The sequence below is a fragment of the Salvelinus namaycush genome, chromosome 12, assembly GCF_016432855.1.
Source record: "Salvelinus namaycush isolate Seneca chromosome 12, SaNama_1.0, whole genome shotgun sequence".
In the NCBI taxonomy this organism is placed as follows: domain Eukaryota; kingdom Metazoa; phylum Chordata; class Actinopteri; order Salmoniformes; family Salmonidae; genus Salvelinus; species Salvelinus namaycush.
In genome coordinates, this window is record NC_052318.1 from 29,697,760 (window position 1) to 29,720,409 (window position 22,650).

Sequence of the window (22,650 nt, forward strand, 5' to 3'; positions counted from 1 at the left end):
CCTGGGGGACAACGAGAGAGAGTGCGTCGAGGATGTCGTCCCCATAGTAACTGTACGTACATACACCAACCAGAAACCATGGATTACAGTCAACATTCGCACTGAGCTAAAGGGTAGAGCTGCCGCTTTCAAGGAGCGGGACTCTAACCCGGAAGCTTATAAGAAATCCCACTATGCCCTCCGACGAAACATCAAACAGGCAAAGCATCAATACAGCACTAAGATCGAATCGTACTACACCGGCTCCAACGCTCGTCGGATGTGGCAAGGAATGCTAACTATTACAGACTACAAGGGGAAGCACAGCCGAGAGCTGCCCAGTGACACGAGCCTACCAGACGAGCTAAATAACTTCTATGCTTGCTTCGAGGCAAGTAACACTGAAACATGCCTGAGAGCATCAGCTGTTCCGGACGACTGTGTGATCACACTCTCCGCAGCCGATGTGAGTTAGGCCGCTGGGCCAGATGGATTACAAGGATGTGTACTCCAAGCATGCGCTGACCAACTGGCAAGTGTCTTCACTGACATTTTCAACCTCTCCCTGTCTGAGTCTGTAATACCAACATGTTTCAAGCAGACCACCATAGTCCCTGTGCCCAAGAACACTAAGGTAACCTGTCTAAATGACGACCGACCCGTAGCACTCACGTCTGTAGTCATGAAAGGCTTTGTAAGGCCGGTCATGGCTCACATCAACACCGTTATCCCAGAAACCCTAGACTAGAGGTCGACCGATTAATCGGCATGGCCGATTAGATAGGGTCGATTTCAAGTTTTCATAACAATTGGTAATCAGCATTTTTGGATGCCGAATATGGCCGATTACATTGCAATCCACGAGGAGACTGCGTGGCAGGCTGACCACCTGTTACGCGAGTGCAGCAAAGAGCCAAGGTAAGTTGCTCGCTAGCATTAAACTTATCTTATAAAAAACAATAAATATTAACATAATCACAAGTTAACTTCTTACGGCTGAAATCCCGTTAACAAGATCGATTTGACAACAGCCAGTGAAAGTGCAGGGCACCAAATTTAAACAACAGAAATCTCATAATTAAAATTCCTCAAACATACAAGTATTATACACCATTTTAAAGATAAACTTCTTGTTAATCCCACCACAGTGTCCAATTTCAAAAAGGCTTACGACGAAAACATACCATGCGATTATATTAGGTCAGTGCCTAGTCATAAAAAACACAGCCATTTTTCCAGCCAAAGAGAAGAGTCACAAAAAGCAGAAAAATAGATAAAATTAATCACTAACCTTTGATGATCTTCATCAGATGGCACTCATAGGACTTCATGTTACACAATACATGTATGTTTTGTTCGATAAAGTTCATTTTTATATCCAAAAATCTCAGTTTACATTGGCGCGTTATGTTCAGTAATGTTTTGCTTCCAAATCATCCGGTGATTTTGCAGAGAGCCACATCAATTTACAGAAATACTCATCATAAATGTTGATAAAAATACAAGTGTTATGCATGGAATTAAAGATAAACTTCTCGTTAATGCAACCGCTGTGTCAGATTTCAAAAAAGCTTTACAGCGAAAGCACACCATGGAATAATCTGAGTACAGCGCTCACCCACAAAAATAAGCCATACAGATACCCAGAACAGAAGTCAGAAATAGCATTATAAATATTCACTTACCTTTGATGATCTTCATCGGAATGCACTCCCAGGAATCACAGTTCTGTTTTGTTCGATAAAGTCCATAATTTATGTCCAAATACCTCCTTTTTATTCGCGCGTTTAATTCACAAATCTTAGTCCAGACGAAAAGTCAAAACAGTTCCATTACAGTTCGTAGAAACATGTTAAACGATATATAGAATCAATCTTTAGGATGTTTTTATCATAAATCTTCAATAATATTACAACCGGACAATTCCTTTGTCTTTAGAAATGAAAGGGAACGCAGCTCGCTCTCACGGCCGCACGCGTGACTTAGGGGTCTGGCAGAATGCCATGAGCTTCGTCAAACAGCTCTTATTCGCTCCCCCTTCACAGTAGAAGCCTGAAACAAGGTTCTAAAGACTGTTAACATCTAGTGGAAGCCTTAGGAAGTGCAATCGGACCAAATTTACACTGTATCTTGGATAGGCAATTACTTTAAAATCTACAAACCTCAGATTTCCCACTTCCTGGTTGGATTTTTTCTCAGGTTTTTGCCTGCCATATGAGTTCTGTTATACTCACAGACATCATTCAAACCGTTTTAGAAACTTCCGAGTGTTTTCTATCCAACTCTAATAATATGCATATCTTAGCTTCTGGGCCTGAGTAGCAGGCAGTTTACTCTGGGCACCTTATTCATCCAAGCTACTCAATACTGCCCTCCAGCCCAAAGAGGTTAACTACACATGGTTGTCCATGGTGCCCCCGCACATTGACTCTGTACCGGTAACCCCTGTACCCCGCTTTACTCCAGATCATCGCAGCTAGCTAGCTGCTATCCGAGTGGCTACACCTAACGGGTGGCATCACTAAGTCTAAATATTGCTGTTAAATTGCACAACCTTCAATGTTATGTCATAATTATGTAAAACTCTGGCAAATTAATTATGGTCTTTGTTAGGAAGAAATGGTCTTCACATAGTTCGCAATGAGCCAGGCGGCCCAAACTGCTGTAAAGACCCTGACTCTGCTTGCACGGAACGCAAGAGAGGTGACACAATTTCCCTAGTTAAAAGAAATTCATGTTAGCAGGCAATATTAACTAAATATGCAGGTTTAAAAATATATACTTGTGTATTGATTTTAAAGAAAGGCATTGATGTTTATATTTAGGTACACATTGGTGCAACGACAGTGCTTTTTTCGCGAATGCGCTTGTTAAATCATCACCCGTTTGGCTTAGTAGGCTGTGATTCGATGAGAAATTAACAGGCACCGCATCGATTATATGCAACGCAGGACAAGCTAGATAAACTAGTAATATCATCAACCTTGTGTATTTAACTAGTGATTATGTTAAGATTGATTGTTTTTTATAAGATAAGTTTAATGCTAGCTAGCAACTTACCATGGCTTCTTGCTGCACTCGCGTAACAGGTAGTCAGCCTGCCACGCAGTCTCTTCGTGGAGTGCAATGTAATCGGCCACAATCAATGTCCAAAAATGCACATTACCGATTGTTATGAAAACTTGAAATCGGCCCTAATTAATTGGCCATTCCGATTAATCGGTCGACCTCTAGTCTCTACGGGGGTGTCACAGGGTTAAATTCTCGGGCCGACTCTTTTCTCTGTATATATCAATGATGTCGCTCTTGCTGCTGGTGATTCTCTGATCCACCTCTACGCAGATGACACCATTCTGAAAAAATCTGGCCCTTCTTTGGAGACTGTGCTAACAAACCTCCAAACAAGCTTCAACGCCATACAACACTCCTTCCGTGGCCTCCAACTGCTTTTACCAAATGCTAGTAAAACTAAGTGCATGCTCTTCAACTGATTGCTGCCCGCACCCACTCGCCCGACTAGCATCACTACTCTGGACGGTTCGGACCTAGAATATGTGGACAGCTACAAATACCTAGGTGTCTGGTTAGACTGTAAACTCTCCTTCCAGACTCACATCAAGCATCTCCAATCCAAAATTAAATCTAGAATTGGCTTCCTATTTCGCAACAAAGCCTACTTCACTCATGCTGCCAAACATACCCTTGTAAAACTGACTATCCTACCGATCCTTGACTTCGGCGATGTCATTTACAAAATAGCCTCCAACACTCTACTCAGCAAATTGGAGTCTATCACAGTGCCATCCGTTTTGTCACCAAAGCCCCATATAGTACTCACCACTGCGACCTGTATGCTCTTGTTGGCTGGCCCTCACTACATATCAGTCGCCAAACCCACTGGCTCCAGGTCATCTATAAGTCTTTGCCAGGTAAAGCCCCACCTTATGGTCACCATAGCAACACCCACCCGTAGCATGTGCTCCAGCAGGTATATCGCACTGGTCATCCCCAAAGGCAACACTTCCTTTGGCCGCCTTTCCTTCCAGTTCTCTGCTGCCAGTGACTGGAACGAATTGCAAAAATCTCTGAAGCTGGAGACTTATATCTCCCTCTCTAACTTTAAGCATCAGCTGTCAGAGCAGCTTACCTATCACTGTACCTGTACACAGCCAATCTGTAAATAGCACACCCAACTACCTCATCCCCATATTATTACTTACCCTCTTTGCACCCCAGTATCTCTACTTGCACATCTATCACTCCAGTATTAATGCTAAATTGTAATTATTTTGCCTCTATGGCCTATTTATTGCCTACCTCCCTACATTTGCACACACTGTACATAGATTTTTCAATTTTTATTTTCTATTGCGTTATTGACTGTACGTTTGTTTATATGTAACTCTGTGTTGTTGTTTTTGTCGAATTGCTTTGCTTTATCTTGGCCAGGTCGCAGTTGTAAATGAGAACTTGTTCTCAACTGGCCTACCTGGTTAAATAAAGGTGAAATAAAAAAGGTAAAATAAACATAGACCCCCTATTGTTATTTAGAGCTGCTCTTTAATTATTTGTTATTCTTAGCTCTTACTTTTTTTAAAGACATTTTCTTAAAACTGCATTGTGGCTAATAAGCATTTCACTGTAAGGTTGTTCGGCACATATGACAAACACAATTTGATTTGAGAGAGAGATGCAGAGGCATCACTAGTAGAGGAGGGAATGGAGAAGTACAGGAGAGACTGTATCCATCTCTAGGCTTCTAGCTCTATGCCCTCTGGCAGTGCATGGGCTATGTGGATCTATCCTCAGCAGCTTGGTGCATCCCACACCTCCAAGCTATAGAGGGATGACATGGCCTGTACACAGGGAGCTGCTGGGTTCCCACAGCATGGCTGGGAGGTGGCATTCCACTCAATAGAGGTACCATGCAGAGAGCAGGTGGTTGAGGTTACGAGAGCCAACTAACATTTACATTACATTTAAGTCATTTAGCAGACGCTCTTATCCAGAGCGACTTACAAATTGGAAAGTTCATACATATTCATCCTGGTCCCCCCGTGGGGAATGAACCCACAACCCTGGCGTTGCAAGCGCCATGCTCTACCAACTGAGCCACACGGGACCACCCACACACTAACGCACCCACACACTCCTTTTCACACGCTAATGGGTGTGGACAGTGCACGCTTGCACACACACTGAAAGAGCTCCATGCCATACACACACACTCAAACCCACGTGGGATATTTTATAGAGCTTTAAAAAGATGGAACAAGTAAAACATTAACCTATTTTTAGTCATGTTTGGGGGTTGTGTGAAAGGGAACTGCTTAACAAAAGGGGAAAAAACCTGACTTCTCCTTTTACTTCTCAAATGGCAGGTATTGTATCAAAGCAGACAGACCTTTAAGCATGGCTCTATCTTTGCCTCTGGTTAACCAGTTCAGGTTGCTGCTTCTGACAGAACACTAAGACTGGCATAACACTTCTGTTGTAACAATGGATAACATTGACTAGTTCTGACAGAACATGACTTCTGACATACCAGAGCAGGAATAACCCCAAAACTTTTTCAGGGATGAACCCCCCCCCCCCACCCCCACATACAAACCACTTGGAGGGACCACATAAAAACACACACTCACCACTTTATCCTCTTTCTGGTTGTCAGAGGCCAGCAGGCTCCATTCGATGTCCAGAGGGCCAGAGTCCTCGGGTGCCAGAGAGAACTGGCAGTCCAGCTTGACGCTCTCACTGCTGGCCTTCTCTATGGACGTGGGCCCCTGGGACGTGATCTCCAGGCAATGGGCTACACCTGGACACACAGAGGGAGGAGAGAGAGATGAAGTCCACTAGCCTAATAGCGCACACTGATTGCATAGCATTCCCTTCATGAGCACCTAGGGGCTACTCATAGAGTTAGAATGTCTAATGTTATTTCTAAAATAAAAATCAGGATTTCATCTGTCAGTGCCTCTGTTCACACTGGTACATTAGCAGTTGGAGATTTCAGTTAAGGTTTTAAACAGTGTTTTGGTTAAACAGGAGTATGGAGGCAGCATTTCAAATCTTCGAAATAGAGCCTTCATAAAATTACATATTTTTAGGAGGTCAAGTGCTACACATCTGTAAAATGTGAACCACACAGGAAAGAACAGCAGAAAGAATAGATTGACACGTAAAAAACTGACACTGTAGCTCTGCTCATCATCCAACTGGAGCATCATATTCTCAAGGAGTTATTCTTAGAACGAATAAACATAATTTCCTTGTGACATCAACGGAGCTAAAAATGATCTCCATTCAATAAGAGCTTTAAGCCTCCGCATGGAACTACAGTCCATAGAGAATGGAGTTGTCACATGCTGCCGCCACAGAAAAATCCTTTTGACAGTCAGTCGCCTTGCCGTCAAAGAAAAATGCAGCTTTAAAAAATGAAAAAAATAGGCTGCCAGGCTATATCCCCTTGATGTAGCGTTGTGTGCTGAGGCAAGTGTTCAAAACCACTGAAATGATCTATACGGTTTACTACAGTCTGGTTGTACCTACACATGAAAATCCATGAAAGCCAAGATGAAACGATCTGAATTATTTGGAACAAAATTAAAAAGCATACATACAGTGGGCACACACACACACACACACACACACACACACACACACACACACACACACACACACACACACACACACACACACACACACACACACACACACACACACACACACACACACACGAGAGAGACAAGAGCCTGGGTTGAAACTGCATTCTGTAATCTAAAGTAAGCAGAGGCTGGAGCAGGTTGGCCATATGGGCAGTTCTCAGACCCACTGTGAGCTACATCAAACAAACCCCTCTGCTGCATGTTCTGCCAGCCCAATATTTTTAAGTAATCTGCCCTTGTGTGTAATTTGATGGTGGGGGCCTGTCGTACTGGGGGTAGGCTTGGGCGGTATACCGTTTATACCATATAACGGGGTATTTTTAAATACAGACCGCATGATTTTCAATACTGTTTAAAAGAGTGTAATTTTGAAGTCTTAGATGTGACAAATAAATTATATCAGCTCAGGACTCCAGCTTTGCATTTGGTTTCTTAAGTTGCTAGCTAAGCAGCTAGATGTCTAGATCAAGCTTCTTGGTTACAGCAGAGACATTCTAGCCCGAGTACCAGTCTCTTTAGCTAACATTCCACTCCTTGTCATTGCCAGGGACTAGCCTTTCTGCCATCTTTAGCTAACATTCCACTCCTTGTCATTGCCAGGGACTAGCCTTTCTGCCATCTTTAGCTAACATTCCACTCCTTGTCATTGCCAGGGACTAGCCTTTCTGCCATCTTCAAATATGAACATTATCATAATGAGCTTGCGGAGAACAGAGGAGACGATCCTGATTCGATAAGCCTCACAGCTATCCTCCAAACACAACGATTATCCAAATATTGAGTCTATCACTTTTTTCTCTCTCCACAGAACATGTTGGTATCCGGTTGCTAAGCAACAGTTTGTTTTCCCAGAAGAAACCAGTCTGTCAAAAGTTGCTGGCTCATGTCTAAATCCTCAAACTAAATACATACTGCAATTCCAAATCAAGAAACCACTTTGCTTTGATTTTAAGCCTCAAAATACAACAACCTGCTAACAGCTAAATGTTTCTTTTTGACTTTATGATTCTAGTTCTACTTGAGGCTCCACATGGAAAATGTTATTTCCAACAACCAACTCTGCCGTAAATCCAGCTGCATATTGAATGTTGAGATTGCCGAAAGGCCAGTCTCTTTGGCAATGATATGGGGTGGCAAGGAGTGGAATGTTAGCTAAACATACTGGTACCCAGACTAGAGACATTCAAGATCCCTGTTGCTTAAATAGTTTTGTGCGTTTTCTTTGGGGGGGGGGTCCCATGTTTCTTGAGATGAAATAAAATATCCCAGAAATGTTCTATATGCACAAAAAGCTTATTGCAATCAAATTGTGCACACATTTGTTTACATCCATGTTAGTGAGCATTTCTCCTTTGCCAAGATAATCCATCCACCTGAAAGGTGTGGCATATCAAGAAGCTGATTAAATAGCATGATCATTACACACGTGCATCTTGTGCTGGGGACAATAACAGGCAACTCGAAAATATGCAGTTGTGTCACACAATGCCACAGATGTCTCAAGTTTTGAGGGAGTGTGCAATTGGCTTGCTGACTGCAGTAATGTCCACCAGAGCTGTTGCCAGAGAAATTAATGTTAATTTCGCTACCATAAGCCACCTCTCCAAAGTCATTTTAGAGAATTTGGCAGTACGTCCAACCGGCCTCACAACCACAGACCACGTGTAACCACTCCAGCCCAGGACCTCCACATCCAGCTTCTTCACCTGCAGGATTGTCTGAGATCAGCCACCCGGACAGCTGATGAAACTGTGGGATTCCACAAGCAAAGAATTTCTGCACAAACTGTCAGAAACCGTCTCAGGGAAGCTCATCTGCGTGCACGTCGTCCTTATCAGGGTCTTGACCTGACTGCAGTTCGGCGGCGTAACCGATTACGGTGGGCAAATGCTCACTTTTAATGGCCTTTTGAAGTGTGCTCTTCACGGATTAATCCCGGTTTGAACTGTACCGGGCAGAAGGCAGACAGCGTGTATGGCGTCATGTGGGCGAGCGGTTTGCTGATGTCAACATTGTGAACAGAGTGCCCCATGATGGCGGCGGTTATGGAATGTGCAGGCATAAGCTACAGACAACAAACACAATTGCTTTTATCGATGGCAATTTCAATGCACAGAGATACCGTGACAAGATCCTGAGGCCCATTGTCGTGCCATCACCTCATTTTTCAGCATGATAGTGCACGGCCCCATGTCGCAAGGACCTGCATACTCACAAGACCTGTCACCCATTGAGCATGTTTGAGATGCTCTGGATCGACATGTACAATAGAGTGTTTCAGTTCCCGCCAATATCTAGCAACTTCGCACAGCCATTGAAGAGTGGGACAACATTCCACAGGCAACAATCAACAGCCTCATCAACTCGAAGGAGATGTGTCTCGCTGCATGTGGTAAATGGTGGTCACGCCAGATACTGACCGGTTTTCTGAACGCATGTCGCATTGATATTTTTGTTCAGTGTAATTTCCATGGTGATGAGAACTCACACACACAGTGTATTCCTCCATACATAATGGTTCACAATCAATAGGTATGTTGAATAAGAATGAAAAGCACAACAACGCAAATAAACTCAGCAAAAAAAGACAAGTCCTTTCACGGTCAACTGCATTTATTTATGTGTAAATATTTGTATGAACATAACAAGATTCAACAACTGAGACATAAACTGAACAAGTTCCACAGACATGTGACTAACAGAAATTGAATCATGTGTCCCTGAACAAAGGGGGGTTCAAAATCAAAAGTAACAGTCAGTATCTGGTGTGGCCACGCTGAATTAAGTACTGCAGTGCATCTCCTCCTCATGGACTGCACCAGATTGGCCAGTTATTGCTGTGAGATGTTACCCCACTCTTCCACCAAGGCACCTGCAAGTTCACGGACATTTCTGGGGGGAATGGCCCTAGCCCTCACCCTCCGATCCAACAGGTCCCAGACGTGCTCAATGGGATTGAGATCCGGGCTCTTTGCTGGCCAAGGCAAAACACTTACATTACTGTCTTGCAGGAAATCACACACAGAACGAGTAGTATGGCTGGTGGCATTGTCATGCTGGAGGGTCATGTCAGGATGAGCCTGCAGGAAGGGTACCACATGAGGGAGGAGGATATCTTCCCTGTAACGCACAACGTTGAGATTGTCTGCAATGACAACAAGCTCAGTCCGATGATGCTGTGACACACCGCCCCAGACCAAGACGGACCCTCCACCGCCAAATCAATCCCGCCCCAGAGTACAGGCCACCGTGCAACGCTCAGTCCTTCGACGATAAACGCGAATCCGACCATCACCCCTGGTGAGACAAAGCCGCGACTCGTCATCAGTGAAGAGCACTTTTTGCCAGTCCTGTCTGGTCCAGCGACGGTGGGTTTGTGCCCATAGGCAACGTTGTTGCCGGTGATGTCTGGTGAGGACCTGCCTTACAACAAGCCTACAAGCCCTCAGTCCAGCCTCTCTCAGCATATTGCGTACAGTCTGAGCACTGATGGAGGGATTGTGCGTTCCTGGTGTAACTCGGGCAGTTGTTGTTGCCATCCTGTACCTGTCCCGCAGGTGTGATGTTCAGATGTACTGATCCTGTGCAGGTGTTGTTACATGTGGTCTGCCACTGCGAGGACGATCAGCTGCCTGTCCTGTCTCCCTGTAGCGCTGTCTTAGGCGTCTCACAGTACGGACATTGCAATTTATTGCCCTGGCCACATCTGCAGTCCTCATGCCTCCTTGCAGCATGCCTAAGGCACGTTCATGCAGATGTGCATGGACCCTGGGCATCTTTCTTTTGGTGTTTTTCAGAGTCAGTAGAAAGCCCTCTTTAGTGTCCTAAGTTTTCATAACTGTTACCTTAATTGCCTACCATCTGTAAGCTGTTAGTGTCTTAATGAACATGCATCTGTGGATCGGTCGTTAATTGTTTATGGTTCATTGAACAAGCATGGGAAAGAGTGTTTAAACCCTTCACAATGAAGATCTGTAAAGTTATTTGGACTTTTATGAATTATCTTTGAAAGACAGGGTCCTGAAAAAGGGACGTTTCTTTTTTTGCCAAGTTTAGGAGTGGAATTCCTTTCAATTACACTTGGAACATCCCTTTTGTTAATCTTTGAATTGAATACACATTCTGTTTGTGATGACTCAGTTCTAAGTGAGTGTCATCGGCACAATGCTGGTGCCTGACCGACGGGCAGAAACTCCTACAACCTGTTTGTCTGGACCTGGAGGTAACGTTAGTTAGTGATACAGGTGCACCACCCTCACTGCTCATCGGTCTCCAACCACCTCGCCTCCATCTGGAGCGTAACAGACTGCGATGTAACATACACACACCAAACACACACAGCCCAGTCTCAGTCACATGCTATTGTGGCTGTGAGCAGGCAAACAGGCCCAACCCCCACTCTCACACAAGCCCAAACCAATGGCATGTATCTGATGCTCAGCAGGATGTGCTCTCACTTACTGGTCTGAGGTAAAACCACACGACTAATATTAGACACGTCATGGAACACAAAACCATCACTATCTCATCCCAGATATCCAAGACCTGAGGTTATCTGCCTTTGGCCAAAATAGTAGGAACCCAGACTGCACCAAATAAATTAGAAATACAAAAACATGGTATTGAGGAGATGGACCCACTGGTTGTCCACTAGGTTACAAAGAGCTGGTAGTCCCAACCACTAACCACCAGGTGTGAAACAGGAAAGGGAGTATGCTAATGTGGTATAGAGCACAGCTTAAATTAATAAAAACAGGAACATTTTACTTTTGGCTAGAAATTCAAAAAGAAATTCTCCAAAAAATGTCCTTGTGTGTGCTACCTAAAGTTGAAGTTGGAAGTTTACATACACCTTAGCCAAATATATTTAAACTCCGTTTTTCACAATTCCTGACATGTAATCATCGGGAAATAAATCCCTGTCATAGGTCAGTTAGAATCACCACTTTATTTTAAGAATGTGAAATGTCAGAATAATAGGAGTGATTTATTTGATTTTTTTCAGCTTTTATTTCTTTCATCACATTCCCAGTGGGTCAGAAGTTTACATACACTCAATTAGTATTTGGTAGCATTGCCATTAAAAATTGTTTAACTTGGGTCAAACATTTCGGGTAGCCTTCCACAAGCTTCCCACAATAAGTTGGAAGAATATTGGCCCATTCCTCCTGACAGAGCTGGTGTAACTGAGTCAGGTCCGTAGGCCTCCTTGTTCGCACATGCATTTTCAGTTCTGCCCACAAATATACTATGGGATTGAGGTCAGGGCTTTGTGATGGCCACTCCAATACCTTGACTTTGTTGTCCTTAAGCCATTTTGCCACAACTTTGGAAGTATGCATGGGATCATTGTTGATTTGGAAGACCCATTTGCGACCAAGCTTTTACTTCCTGACTGATATCTTGAGGTGTTGCTTCTATATATCCACATCATTTTCGTTCCTCACGATGCCATCTATTTTGTGAAGTGCACCAGTCTGCAGCAGTGCACCTCCTGCAGCAAAGCACCCCCACAACATGATGCTGCCATCCCCGTGCTTCACGGTTGGGATGGTGTTCTTCGGCTTGCAAGCCTCCCCCTTTTTCCTCCAAACATAACGATGGTCAGTATGGCTAAACAGTTCTATTTTTGTTTCATCAGACCAGAGGACATTTCTCCAAAAAGTACAATCTTTGACCCCATGTGCAGTTGCAAACCATAGTCTGGCTTTTTTTTGTTGCCAGTTTTGGAGCAGTGGCTTCTTCCTTGCTGAGCGACCATTCAGGTTATGTTGATATAGGACTTGTTTTACTGTGGATATAGATACTTTTGTACCGGTTTCCTCCAGCATCTTCACAGGGTCTTTGTTGTTGTTCTGGGATTGATTTGCACATTTCGCACCAAAGTACGTTCATCTCTAAGAGACAGAACGCGTCACCTTCCTGAGCAAAATGACGGCTGCGTGGTCCCATGGTGTTTATACTGGCGTACTATTGTTTGTACAGATTAACGTGGTACCTTCAGGAGTTTGGAAATTGCTCCCAAGGATGAAACAGTACCATTTTTTTGGCTGATTTCTTTTGATTTTCCCATGATGTCAAGCAAAGAGGCATTGAGTTTGAAGGTAGGCCTTGAAATACATCCACAGGTACACCTCCAATTGACTCAAATTATGTCAATTAGCCTATCAGAAGCTTCTAAAGCCATGACATCATTTTCTGGAATTTTCCAAGCTGTTTGAAAGGCACAGTCAACTTAGTGTATGTGAACTTCTGACCCACTGGAATTGTGATACAGTGAATTACAAGTGAAATAATCTGTCAGTAAACAATTGTTGGAAAAATTACTTGTTTCATGCGCAAAGCAGATGTCCTAACCGACTTGCCAAAACTATACTTTGTTTTAACAAGAAATTCGTAGAGAGGTTGAAAAACGAGTTTTAATGATCAACTGTATATCCATCCCCCCCACTAGATCCCCATACTTTAATGAAGATAGCTTCAACATCCTAGGGGGGGGGGGGGGGGGGGTCAATCACTTCTAGGCACAGGGACATGTACTAGTCAGTGGTGACCTAAATGCCAGAACATGACACCCTCAGCACACAGGAGGACAAACACCTACCAAATCAAATCAAATTTTATTGCTCACATACACATGGTTAGCAGATGTTAATGCGAGTGTAGCGAAATGCTTGTGCTTCTAGCTCCGACCATGCAGTAATATCTAACAAGTAATCTAACAATTTCACAACAAAGGAATGACTAAGAATATGTACATATAAATATATGGATGAGCGATGGCCGAACGGCATAGGCAAGATGCAGTAGATGGTATAGAGTACAGTATATACATGAGTACTGAGATGAGTAATGTAGGGTATGTAAACATTATATAAAGTGGCATTGTTTAAAGTGACTAGTGATACATTTATTACATCCAATTTTGAATTGTTAAAGTGGCTCGAGATTATAGTCAGTATAGTATATTGGCAGCAGCCACTCCATGTTAGTGATGGCTGTTTAACAGTCTGATGGCCTTGAGATAGAAGCTGTTCTTCCAGTCTCTCGGTCCCAGCTTTGATGCACCTGTACTGACCTCGCCTTCTGGATGATAGCGGGGTGAACAGTCAGTGGCTCGGGTGGTTGTTGTCCTTGATGATCTTTTTGGCCTTCCTGTGACATCGGGTGGTGTAGGTGTCCTGGAGGGCAGGTAGTTGTCCCCGGGTGATGTGTTGTGTAGACCTCACTACCCTCTGGAGAGCCTTACGGTTGTGGGCGGAGCAGTTGCCGTACCAGGCGGTGATACAGCCCGACAGGATGCTCTTGATTGTGCATCTGTAAAAGTTTGTGAGTGTTTTTGGTGACAAGCCAAATTACTTCAGCATCCTGAGGTTGAAGAGGCGCTGTTGCGCCTTCTTCACCACGCTGTCTGTGTGGGTGGACTACTTCAGTTGGTCCGTGATGTGTACGCCGAGGAACTTACAACTTCCACCTTCTCCACTACTGTCCCGTCGATGTGGATAGGGGGGTGCGCCCTCTGCTGTTTCCTGAAGTCCACGGAGGTGACAGCATTTCATCCCCCATATGACCCCCGAGACACAACTACTACAACATAACCAACAACAAAAACAGGTCACAACTCCTGTAGCTCTGTCGCACACATAGTTCCTACAGACCTACAAAGAATTTGAAAACTAATCTAGCATTGATAAACTTCCATATCTGTTAGGCGAAATACCGCAGTGAGCAATCACAGCAGCACGATTTGTGGCCCATTGCCATTAGAAAAGGGCAACCAGTGGAGCACAAACATTGTCAATAGAATCTACAGTGGGGAGAACAAGTATTTGATACACTGCCGATTTGCAGGTTTTCCTACTTACAAAGCATGTAGAGGTCTGTAATTTGTATCATAGGTACACTTCAACTGTGAGAGACGGAATCTAAAAATCCAGAAAATCACATTGTATGATTTTTAAGTAAGTAATTTGCATTATATCATGACATAAGTATTTGATCACCTACCAACCAGTAAGAATTCTGGCTCTCACAGACCTGTTAGTTTTTCTTTAAGAAGCCCTCCTGTTCTCCACTCATTACCTGTATTAACTGCACCTGTTTGAACTCGTTACCTGTATAAAAGACACCTGTCCACACACTCAATCAAACAGACTCCAACCTCTCCACAATGGCCAAGACCAGAGAGCTGTGTAAGGACATCAGGGGTAAAATTGTAGACCTGCACAAGGCTGGGATGGGCTACAGGACAATAGGCAAGCAGCTTGGTGAGAAGGCAACAACTGTTGGCGCAATTATTAGAAAATGGAAGAAGTTCAAGATGACGGTCAATCACCCTCGGTCTGGGGCTCCATGCAAGATCTCACCTCGTGGGGCATCAATGATCATGAGGAAGGTGAGGGATCAGCCCAGAACTACACGGCAGGACCTGGTCAATGACCTGAAGAGAGCTGGGACCACAGTCTCAAAGAAAACCATTAGTAACACACTACGCCGTCATGGATTAAAATCCTGCAGCGCACGCAAGGTCCCCCTGCTCAAGCCAGCGCATGTCCAGGCCCGTCTGAAGTTTGCCAATGACCATCTGGATGATCCAGAGGAGGAATGGGAGAAGGTCACGTGGTCTGATGAGACAAAAATAGAGCGTTTGTCTAAACTCCACTCGCCGTGTTTGGAGGAAGAAGAAGGATGAGTACAACCCCAAGAACACCATCCCAACCGTGAAGCATGGAGGTGGAAACATCATTCTTTGGGGATGCTTTTCTGCAAAGGGGACAGGACGACTGCACCGTATTGAGGGGAGGATGGATGGGGCCATGTATCGCGAGATCTTGGCCAACAACCTCATTCCCTCAGGAAGAGCATTGAAGATGGGTCGTGGCTGGGTCTTCCAGCATGACAACGACCCGAAACACACAGCCAGGGCAACTAAGGAGTGGCTCCGTAAGAAGCATCTCAAGGTCCTGGAGTGGCCTAGCCAGTCTCCAGACCTGAACCCAATAGAAAATCTTTGGAGGGAGCTGAAAGTCCGTATTGCCCAGCGACAGCCCCGAAACCTGAAGGATCTGGAGAAGGTCTGTATGGAGGAGTGGGCCAAAATCCCTGCTGCAGTGTGTGCAAACCTGGTCAAGAACTACAGGAAACGTATGATCTCTGTAATTGCAAGTTCTGCTTTTCTGATGTATCAAATACGTATGTCATGCAATAAAATGCAAATGAATTACTTAAAAATCATACAATGTGATTTCCTGGATTTTTGTTGTAGATTCCGTCTCTCACAGTTGAAGTGTACCTATGATAAAAATTACAGACCTCTACATGCTTTGTAAGTAGGAAAACCTGCAAAATTGGCAGTGTATCAAATACTTGTTCTCCCCACTGTATATTTATCAGTTTTTTCCCCTTTCCATACTTACAACACTGTACATAGCCAAAAATATTTGAAATGTCTATATTTTCTTTTAATAGTTTTGCAAGTAATGTTTACTGATCATTTTCCTTTTGTTTATTGTGTATTCCATTTGCTTTGTCAATGTAAACATATGTTTCCCATGCCAATGAAGCTCTTTGAATTGGAGAGAGCGAGGAGGCCCTTAGTGTTTCGTGACCATATAAAATGCTCTAAGCTCTAACCACTATGAACCTCACATTGCTGCGGAAGCTGAATATGTTGTCCATTGGATCTGACAGACGTCCTTGTTCACAGTGACTCAGTCACAGCCCTGAGCAGCAGACAACACCAGTGAAATCAGAGGAATAGAAACGAAGTGAGATGAATGCCTATTAAAGTCAACACAGACAGAGAGCCTGACGTCTTCGTGGCAGAGTTATGTATCAATTCATCAGGCGCTGGCAAATAGCAGAGAAACAGCCTACATGCAAAAAAAGAAAATTACATTTTTGAAACACATTACATTCAGCTGGAACTGTTTGAGGGAATTGTTTCCCTTGACATTTTATCAGGGGGCAAGATGTTTTCTATCTAAATGATGGGACCTCGATGACCTTGGGCTGCTTTTGTCTTTATTACAGTTGATACTCACTGACGTCTCTCCCGCTCTCCACAACCACACACACAAAGGGAAAAGTACTATTTCATGCTCTCATCTAGTCACATTTAAGCTTTCTGCAGTGCGTGTTATGAGGGTTCAGATGAGAACCGCACAGGCATGCAGCTCTGAAAAGAGGAGATAGCAGTGTTCTGTGTGATTTAAGGTTAATTCAACATTACGACAACTAAGTGGAATTTATGACCACTACCTCCTTACCCTCAACTACCTCTCCCCTTCTCTCCTCCCCTCATTCTTGGGTAGGCCAATCCTCCGAGTGCTCGGAAAATTGCCTAAACAGTACCCACAAATCTAAAGAACAAAAAATAAAAAAAGTTGTCAAAGGTCCTTTTTAAAAATGCTGCTCTGCCTCAATCAGATTTTTGATTAGCCAGTAATAGCCACATAAATATGCAAGTGAAGCTAATGGCATCTGAGCCATTACTCTGTATTCTCCACTGTTCAAGTCCCTTGGTAATGAATGTAGTGAAGGGATATTCAGGACATCCGCTACACTTTAACACTACATATAAAAACACTCAGATGGCTGTGGCTTTTATACACCATGCACATTACTGTAATGGCTCGTGTTCACTAGCACACGGTAAATTACCGCGTGCCGCTTAGGCCGCCCAGAGTAGCTCGCTTGTGGGCGTGCTGGCAGCACATTCAATTTTGCGTCAAGAATTCAGCATAGCAAGTTTGAATGAAGGTCTGGTTATTAAATGGGTAAATAGTTCAATAGTAATATGCTCTAAAACACTCTGGTGACAAACTTTGCTGCCCTGTTTCCAAATCATCCACGGCTGGGAGAACTTATTCAAGTAAATATATTTAGATGTTTTTTTATTTTAATAATTATATATATATATATATATATATATATATATATATATATATATATATATATTATTAGCGAACTAGCTACAGTGCTGGCTAACTCAAATGAGCTGCTAGCTAGCTATCTAGCCAACTTTACATAGCGTATAGAAAGCTAGCTAAGTGAATTACATATCACCAGCTACCCAGCGTCATATTAGCTAGCTATCTTAAAGTATTTATCACTGAATTTTTTTTATAAAAAATGCATTCGTAGGTAGCTAGCTAACAGCCATGGAGGAGGGTAAAAGGATAGCAGCCCCAACTGTCAAAGTGAGAAAGTAGGCTATTCTGGATAGGGTAGGTACTTTGTGTAGTTCCAGTCCCTAGAAGTGAGGACAGAGATAGTAACATAACATTCAGTGCTGTCTGATTTGAATATAATGCAGTCTGTTTCTTTTGAGGTTCTGTCGTCAGATACAGAGAGCTGTGAAAGCATGTCTGCAGATGAAGAGGTCCCAATGAAGAGCAGTGGTTCTCTGTCCTGGTCCTATGGACGCAAAGGGGTGTACATTTTTGTTTTTGCCTTAGCACTGCACAGCTGACTCAAATAATCAACTCATCAAGCTTCAAGTGTTTTTTATATATTCATTTGTGATGCTATCCTTGATATGATCCTGCTATTGTCACATGCATCAATCAATCCAATGTTATCATGATTTGTTATAAGGGATATTATACTTCAGTAATCCACAATGACCTTGTGATGTAAAAGTCTAATAATGACATTATCGTCTATATTCCTACAGATACCTTGTAACTGGAGATTTCTTCAAAACGATTGCCTACAGTTACCGTGTAGGGCATTGCAAGGTTGGGTGACCAGGACCATCTGGGACTGCCTCCTGGAGGAATTCAGGCGTGTGAAGGATACCTGTGTCCTGCATAACTTCATGAGGATGGACACGAGGACCAGGAGATCTACAGCTCGCTGCCGTGTACGAGTGAAGTCTGCTGCTCTGCAGGATGTTTCAAGGATGGGGTCCAACAACGCAGCAAGAGGGGCAATCCATGTGCGGGAGATCTTCACCTCTTACTTCTTTGAAGAGGGTGCTGTTCCCTGGCAACACCATAGACTATACTATGCACAACCAAAGGCTCTTTTAAGAGCCACCCAGATTGCAATTAGAGTAATCTTCTATTTACTTACTTACCATAAGCCACCTCTCCAAAGTCATTTTAGAGAATTTGGCAGTACGTCCAACCGGCCTCACAACCACAGACCACGTGTAACCACTCCAGCCCAGGACCTCCACATCCAGCTTCTTCACCTGCAGGATTGTCTGAGATCAGCCACCCGGACAGCTGATGAAACTGTGGGATTCCACAAGCAAAGAATTTCTGCACAAACTGTCAGAAACCGTCTCAGGGAAGCTCATCTGCGTGCACGTCGTCCTTATCAGGGTCTTGACCTGACTGCAGTTCGGCGGCGTAACCGATTACGGTGGGCAAATGCTCACTTTTAATGGCCTTTTGAAGTGTGCTCTTCACGGATTAATCCCGGTTTGAACTGTACCGGGCAGAAGGCAGACAGCGTGTATGGCGTCATGTGGGCGAGCGGTTTGCTGATGTCAACATTGTGAACAGAGTGCCCCATGATGGCGGCGGTTATGGAATGTGCAGGCATAAGCTACAGACAACAAACACAATTGCTTTTATCGATGGCAATTTCAATGCACAGAGATACCGTGACAAGATCCTGAGGCCCATTGTCGTGCCATCACCTCATTTTTCAGCATGATAGTGCACGGCCCCATGTCGCAAGGACCTGCATACTCACAAGACCTGTCACCCATTGAGCATGTTTGAGATGCTCTGGATCGACATGTACAATAGAGTGTTTCAGTTCCCGCCAATATCTAGCAACTTCGCACAGCCATTGAAGAGTGGGACAACATTCCACAGGCAACAATCAACAGCCTCATCAACTCGAAGGAGATGTGTCTCGCTGCATGTGGTAAATGGTGGTCACGCCAGATACTGACCGGTTTTCTGAACGCATGTCGCATTGATATTTTTGTTCAGTGTAATTTCCATGGTGATGAGAACTCACACACACAGTGTATTCCTCCATACATAATGGTTCACAATCAATAGGTATGTTGAATAAGAATGAAAAGCACAACAACGCAAATAAACTCAGCAAAAAAAGACAAGTCCTTTCACGGTCAACTGCATTTATTTATGTGTAAATATTTGTATGAACATAACAAGATTCAACAACTGAGACATAAACTGAACAAGTTCCACAGACATGTGACTAACAGAAATTGAATCATGTGTCCCTGAACAAAGGGGGGTTCAAAATCAAAAGTAACAGTCAGTATCTGGTGTGGCCACGCTGAATTAAGTACTGCAGTGCATCTCCTCCTCATGGACTGCACCAGATTGGCCAGTTATTGCTGTGAGATGTTACCCCACTCTTCCACCAAGGCACCTGCAAGTTCACGGACATTTCTGGGGGGAATGGCCCTAGCCCTCACCCTCCGATCCAACAGGTCCCAGACGTGCTCAATGGGATTGAGATCCGGGCTCTTTGCTGGCCAAGGCAAAACACTTACATTACTGTCTTGCAGGAAATCACACACAGAACGAGTAGTATGGCTGGTGGCATTGTCATGCTGGAGGGTCATGTCAGGATGAGCCTGCAGGAAGGGTACCACATGAGGGAGGAGGATATCTTCCCTGTAACGCACAACGTTGAGATTGTCTGCAATGACAACAAGCTCAGTCCGATGATGCTGTGACACACCGCCCCAGACCAAGACGGACCCTCCACCGCCAAATCAATCCCGCCCCAGAGTACAGGCCACCGTGCAACGCTCAGTCCTTCGACGATAAACGCGAATCCGACCATCACCCCTGGTGAGACAAAGCCGCGACTCGTCATCAGTGAAGAGCACTTTTTGCCAGTCCTGTCTGGTCCAGCGACGGTGGGTTTGTGCCCATAGGCAACGTTGTTGCCGGTGATGTCTGGTGAGGACCTGCCTTACAACAAGCCTACAAGCCCTCAGTCCAGCCTCTCTCAGCATATTGCGTACAGTCTGAGCACTGATGGAGGGATTGTGCGTTCCTGGTGTAACTCGGGCAGTTGTTGTTGCCATCCTGTACCTGTCCCGCAGGTGTGATGTTCAGATGTACTGATCCTGTGCAGGTGTTGTTACATGTGGTCTGCCACTGCGAGGACGATCAGCTGCCTGTCCTGTCTCCCTGTAGCGCTGTCTTAGGCGTCTCACAGTACGGACATTGCAATTTATTGCCCTGGCCACATCTGCAGTCCTCATGCCTCCTTGCAGCATGCCTAAGGCACGTTCATGCAGATGTGCATGGACCCTGGGCATCTTTCTTTTGGTGTTTTTCAGAGTCAGTAGAAAGCCCTCTTTAGTGTCCTAAGTTTTCATAACTGTTACCTTAATTGCCTACCATCTGTAAGCTGTTAGTGTCTTAATGAACATGCATCTGTGGATCGGTCGTTAATTGTTTATGGTTCATTGAACAAGCATGGGAAAGAGTGTTTAAACCCTTCACAATGAAGATCTGTAAAGTTATTTGGACTTTTATGAATTATCTTTGAAAGACAGGGTCCTGAAAAAGGGACGTTTCTTTTTTTGCCAAGTTTAGGAGTGGAATTCCTTTCAATTACACTTGGAACATCCCTTTTGTTAATCTTTGAATTGAATACACATTCTGTTTGTGATGACTCAGTTCTAAGTGAGTGTCATCGGCACAATGCTGGTGCCTGACCGACGGGCAGAAACTCCTACAACCTGTTTGTCTGGACCTGGAGGTAACGTTAGTTAGTGATACAGGTGCACCACCCTCACTGCTCATCGGTCTCCAACCACCTCGCCTCCATCTGGAGCGTAACAGACTGCGATGTAACATACACACACCAAACACACACAGCCCAGTCTCAGTCACATGCTATTGTGGCTGTGAGCAGGCAAACAGGCCCAACCCCCACTCTCACACAAGCCCAAACCAATGGCATGTATCTGATGCTCAGCAGGATGTGCTCTCACTTACTGGTCTGAGGTAAAACCACACGACTAATATTAGACACGTCATGGAACACAAAACCATCACTATCTCATCCCAGATATCCAAGACCTGAGGTTATCTGCCTTTGGCCAAAATAGTAGGAACCCAGACTGCACCAAATAAATTAGAAATACAAAAACATGGTATTGAGGAGATGGACCCACTGGTTGTCCACTAGGTTACAAAGAGCTGGTAGTCCCAACCACTAACCACCAGGTGTGAAACAGGAAAGGGAGTATGCTAATGTGGTATAGAGCACAGCTTAAATTAATAAAAACAGGAACATTTTACTTTTGGCTAGAAATTCAAAAAGAAATTCTCCAAAAAATGTCCTTGTGTGTGCTACCTAAAGTTGAAGTTGGAAGTTTACATACACCTTAGCCAAATATATTTAAACTCCGTTTTTCACAATTCCTGACATGTAATCATCGGGAAATAAATCCCTGTCATAGGTCAGTTAGAATCACCACTTTATTTTAAGAATGTGAAATGTCAGAATAATAGGAGTGATTTATTTGATTTTTTTCAGCTTTTATTTCTTTCATCACATTCCCAGTGGGTCAGAAGTTTACATACACTCAATTAGTATTTGGTAGCATTGCCATTAAAAATTGTTTAACTTGGGTCAAACATTTCGGGTAGCCTTCCACAAGCTTCCCACAATAAGTTGGAAGAATATTGGCCCATTCCTCCTGACAGAGCTGGTGTAACTGAGTCAGGTCCGTAGGCCTCCTTGTTCGCACATGCATTTTCAGTTCTGCCCACAAATATACTATGGGATTGAGGTCAGGGCTTTGTGATGGCCACTCCAATACCTTGACTTTGTTGTCCTTAAGCCATTTTGCCACAACTTTGGAAGTATGCATGGGATCATTGTTGATTTGGAAGACCCATTTGCGACCAAGCTTTTACTTCCTGACTGATATCTTGAGGTGTTGCTTCTATATATCCACATCATTTTCGTTCCTCACGATGCCATCTATTTTGTGAAGTGCACCAGTCTGCAGCAGTGCACCTCCTGCAGCAAAGCACCCCCA

At 44.1% G+C, this 22,650-nt stretch overlaps 1 protein-coding gene across 1 annotated transcript in view; it reads right to left on the bottom strand.

Moving 5' to 3' along the window:
• LOC120057071 (coxsackievirus and adenovirus receptor homolog) overlaps nt 1–22,650 on the bottom strand; it is a 111,777-nt gene that overhangs the window by 25,992 nt on the left and 63,135 nt on the right. The window contains exon 2 of the mRNA XM_039005461.1: nt 5,625–5,794. Coding sequence (XP_038861389.1) covers nt 5,625–5,794 — 170 coding nt within the window. The remainder of the gene's footprint in view (nt 1–5,624; nt 5,795–22,650) is intronic.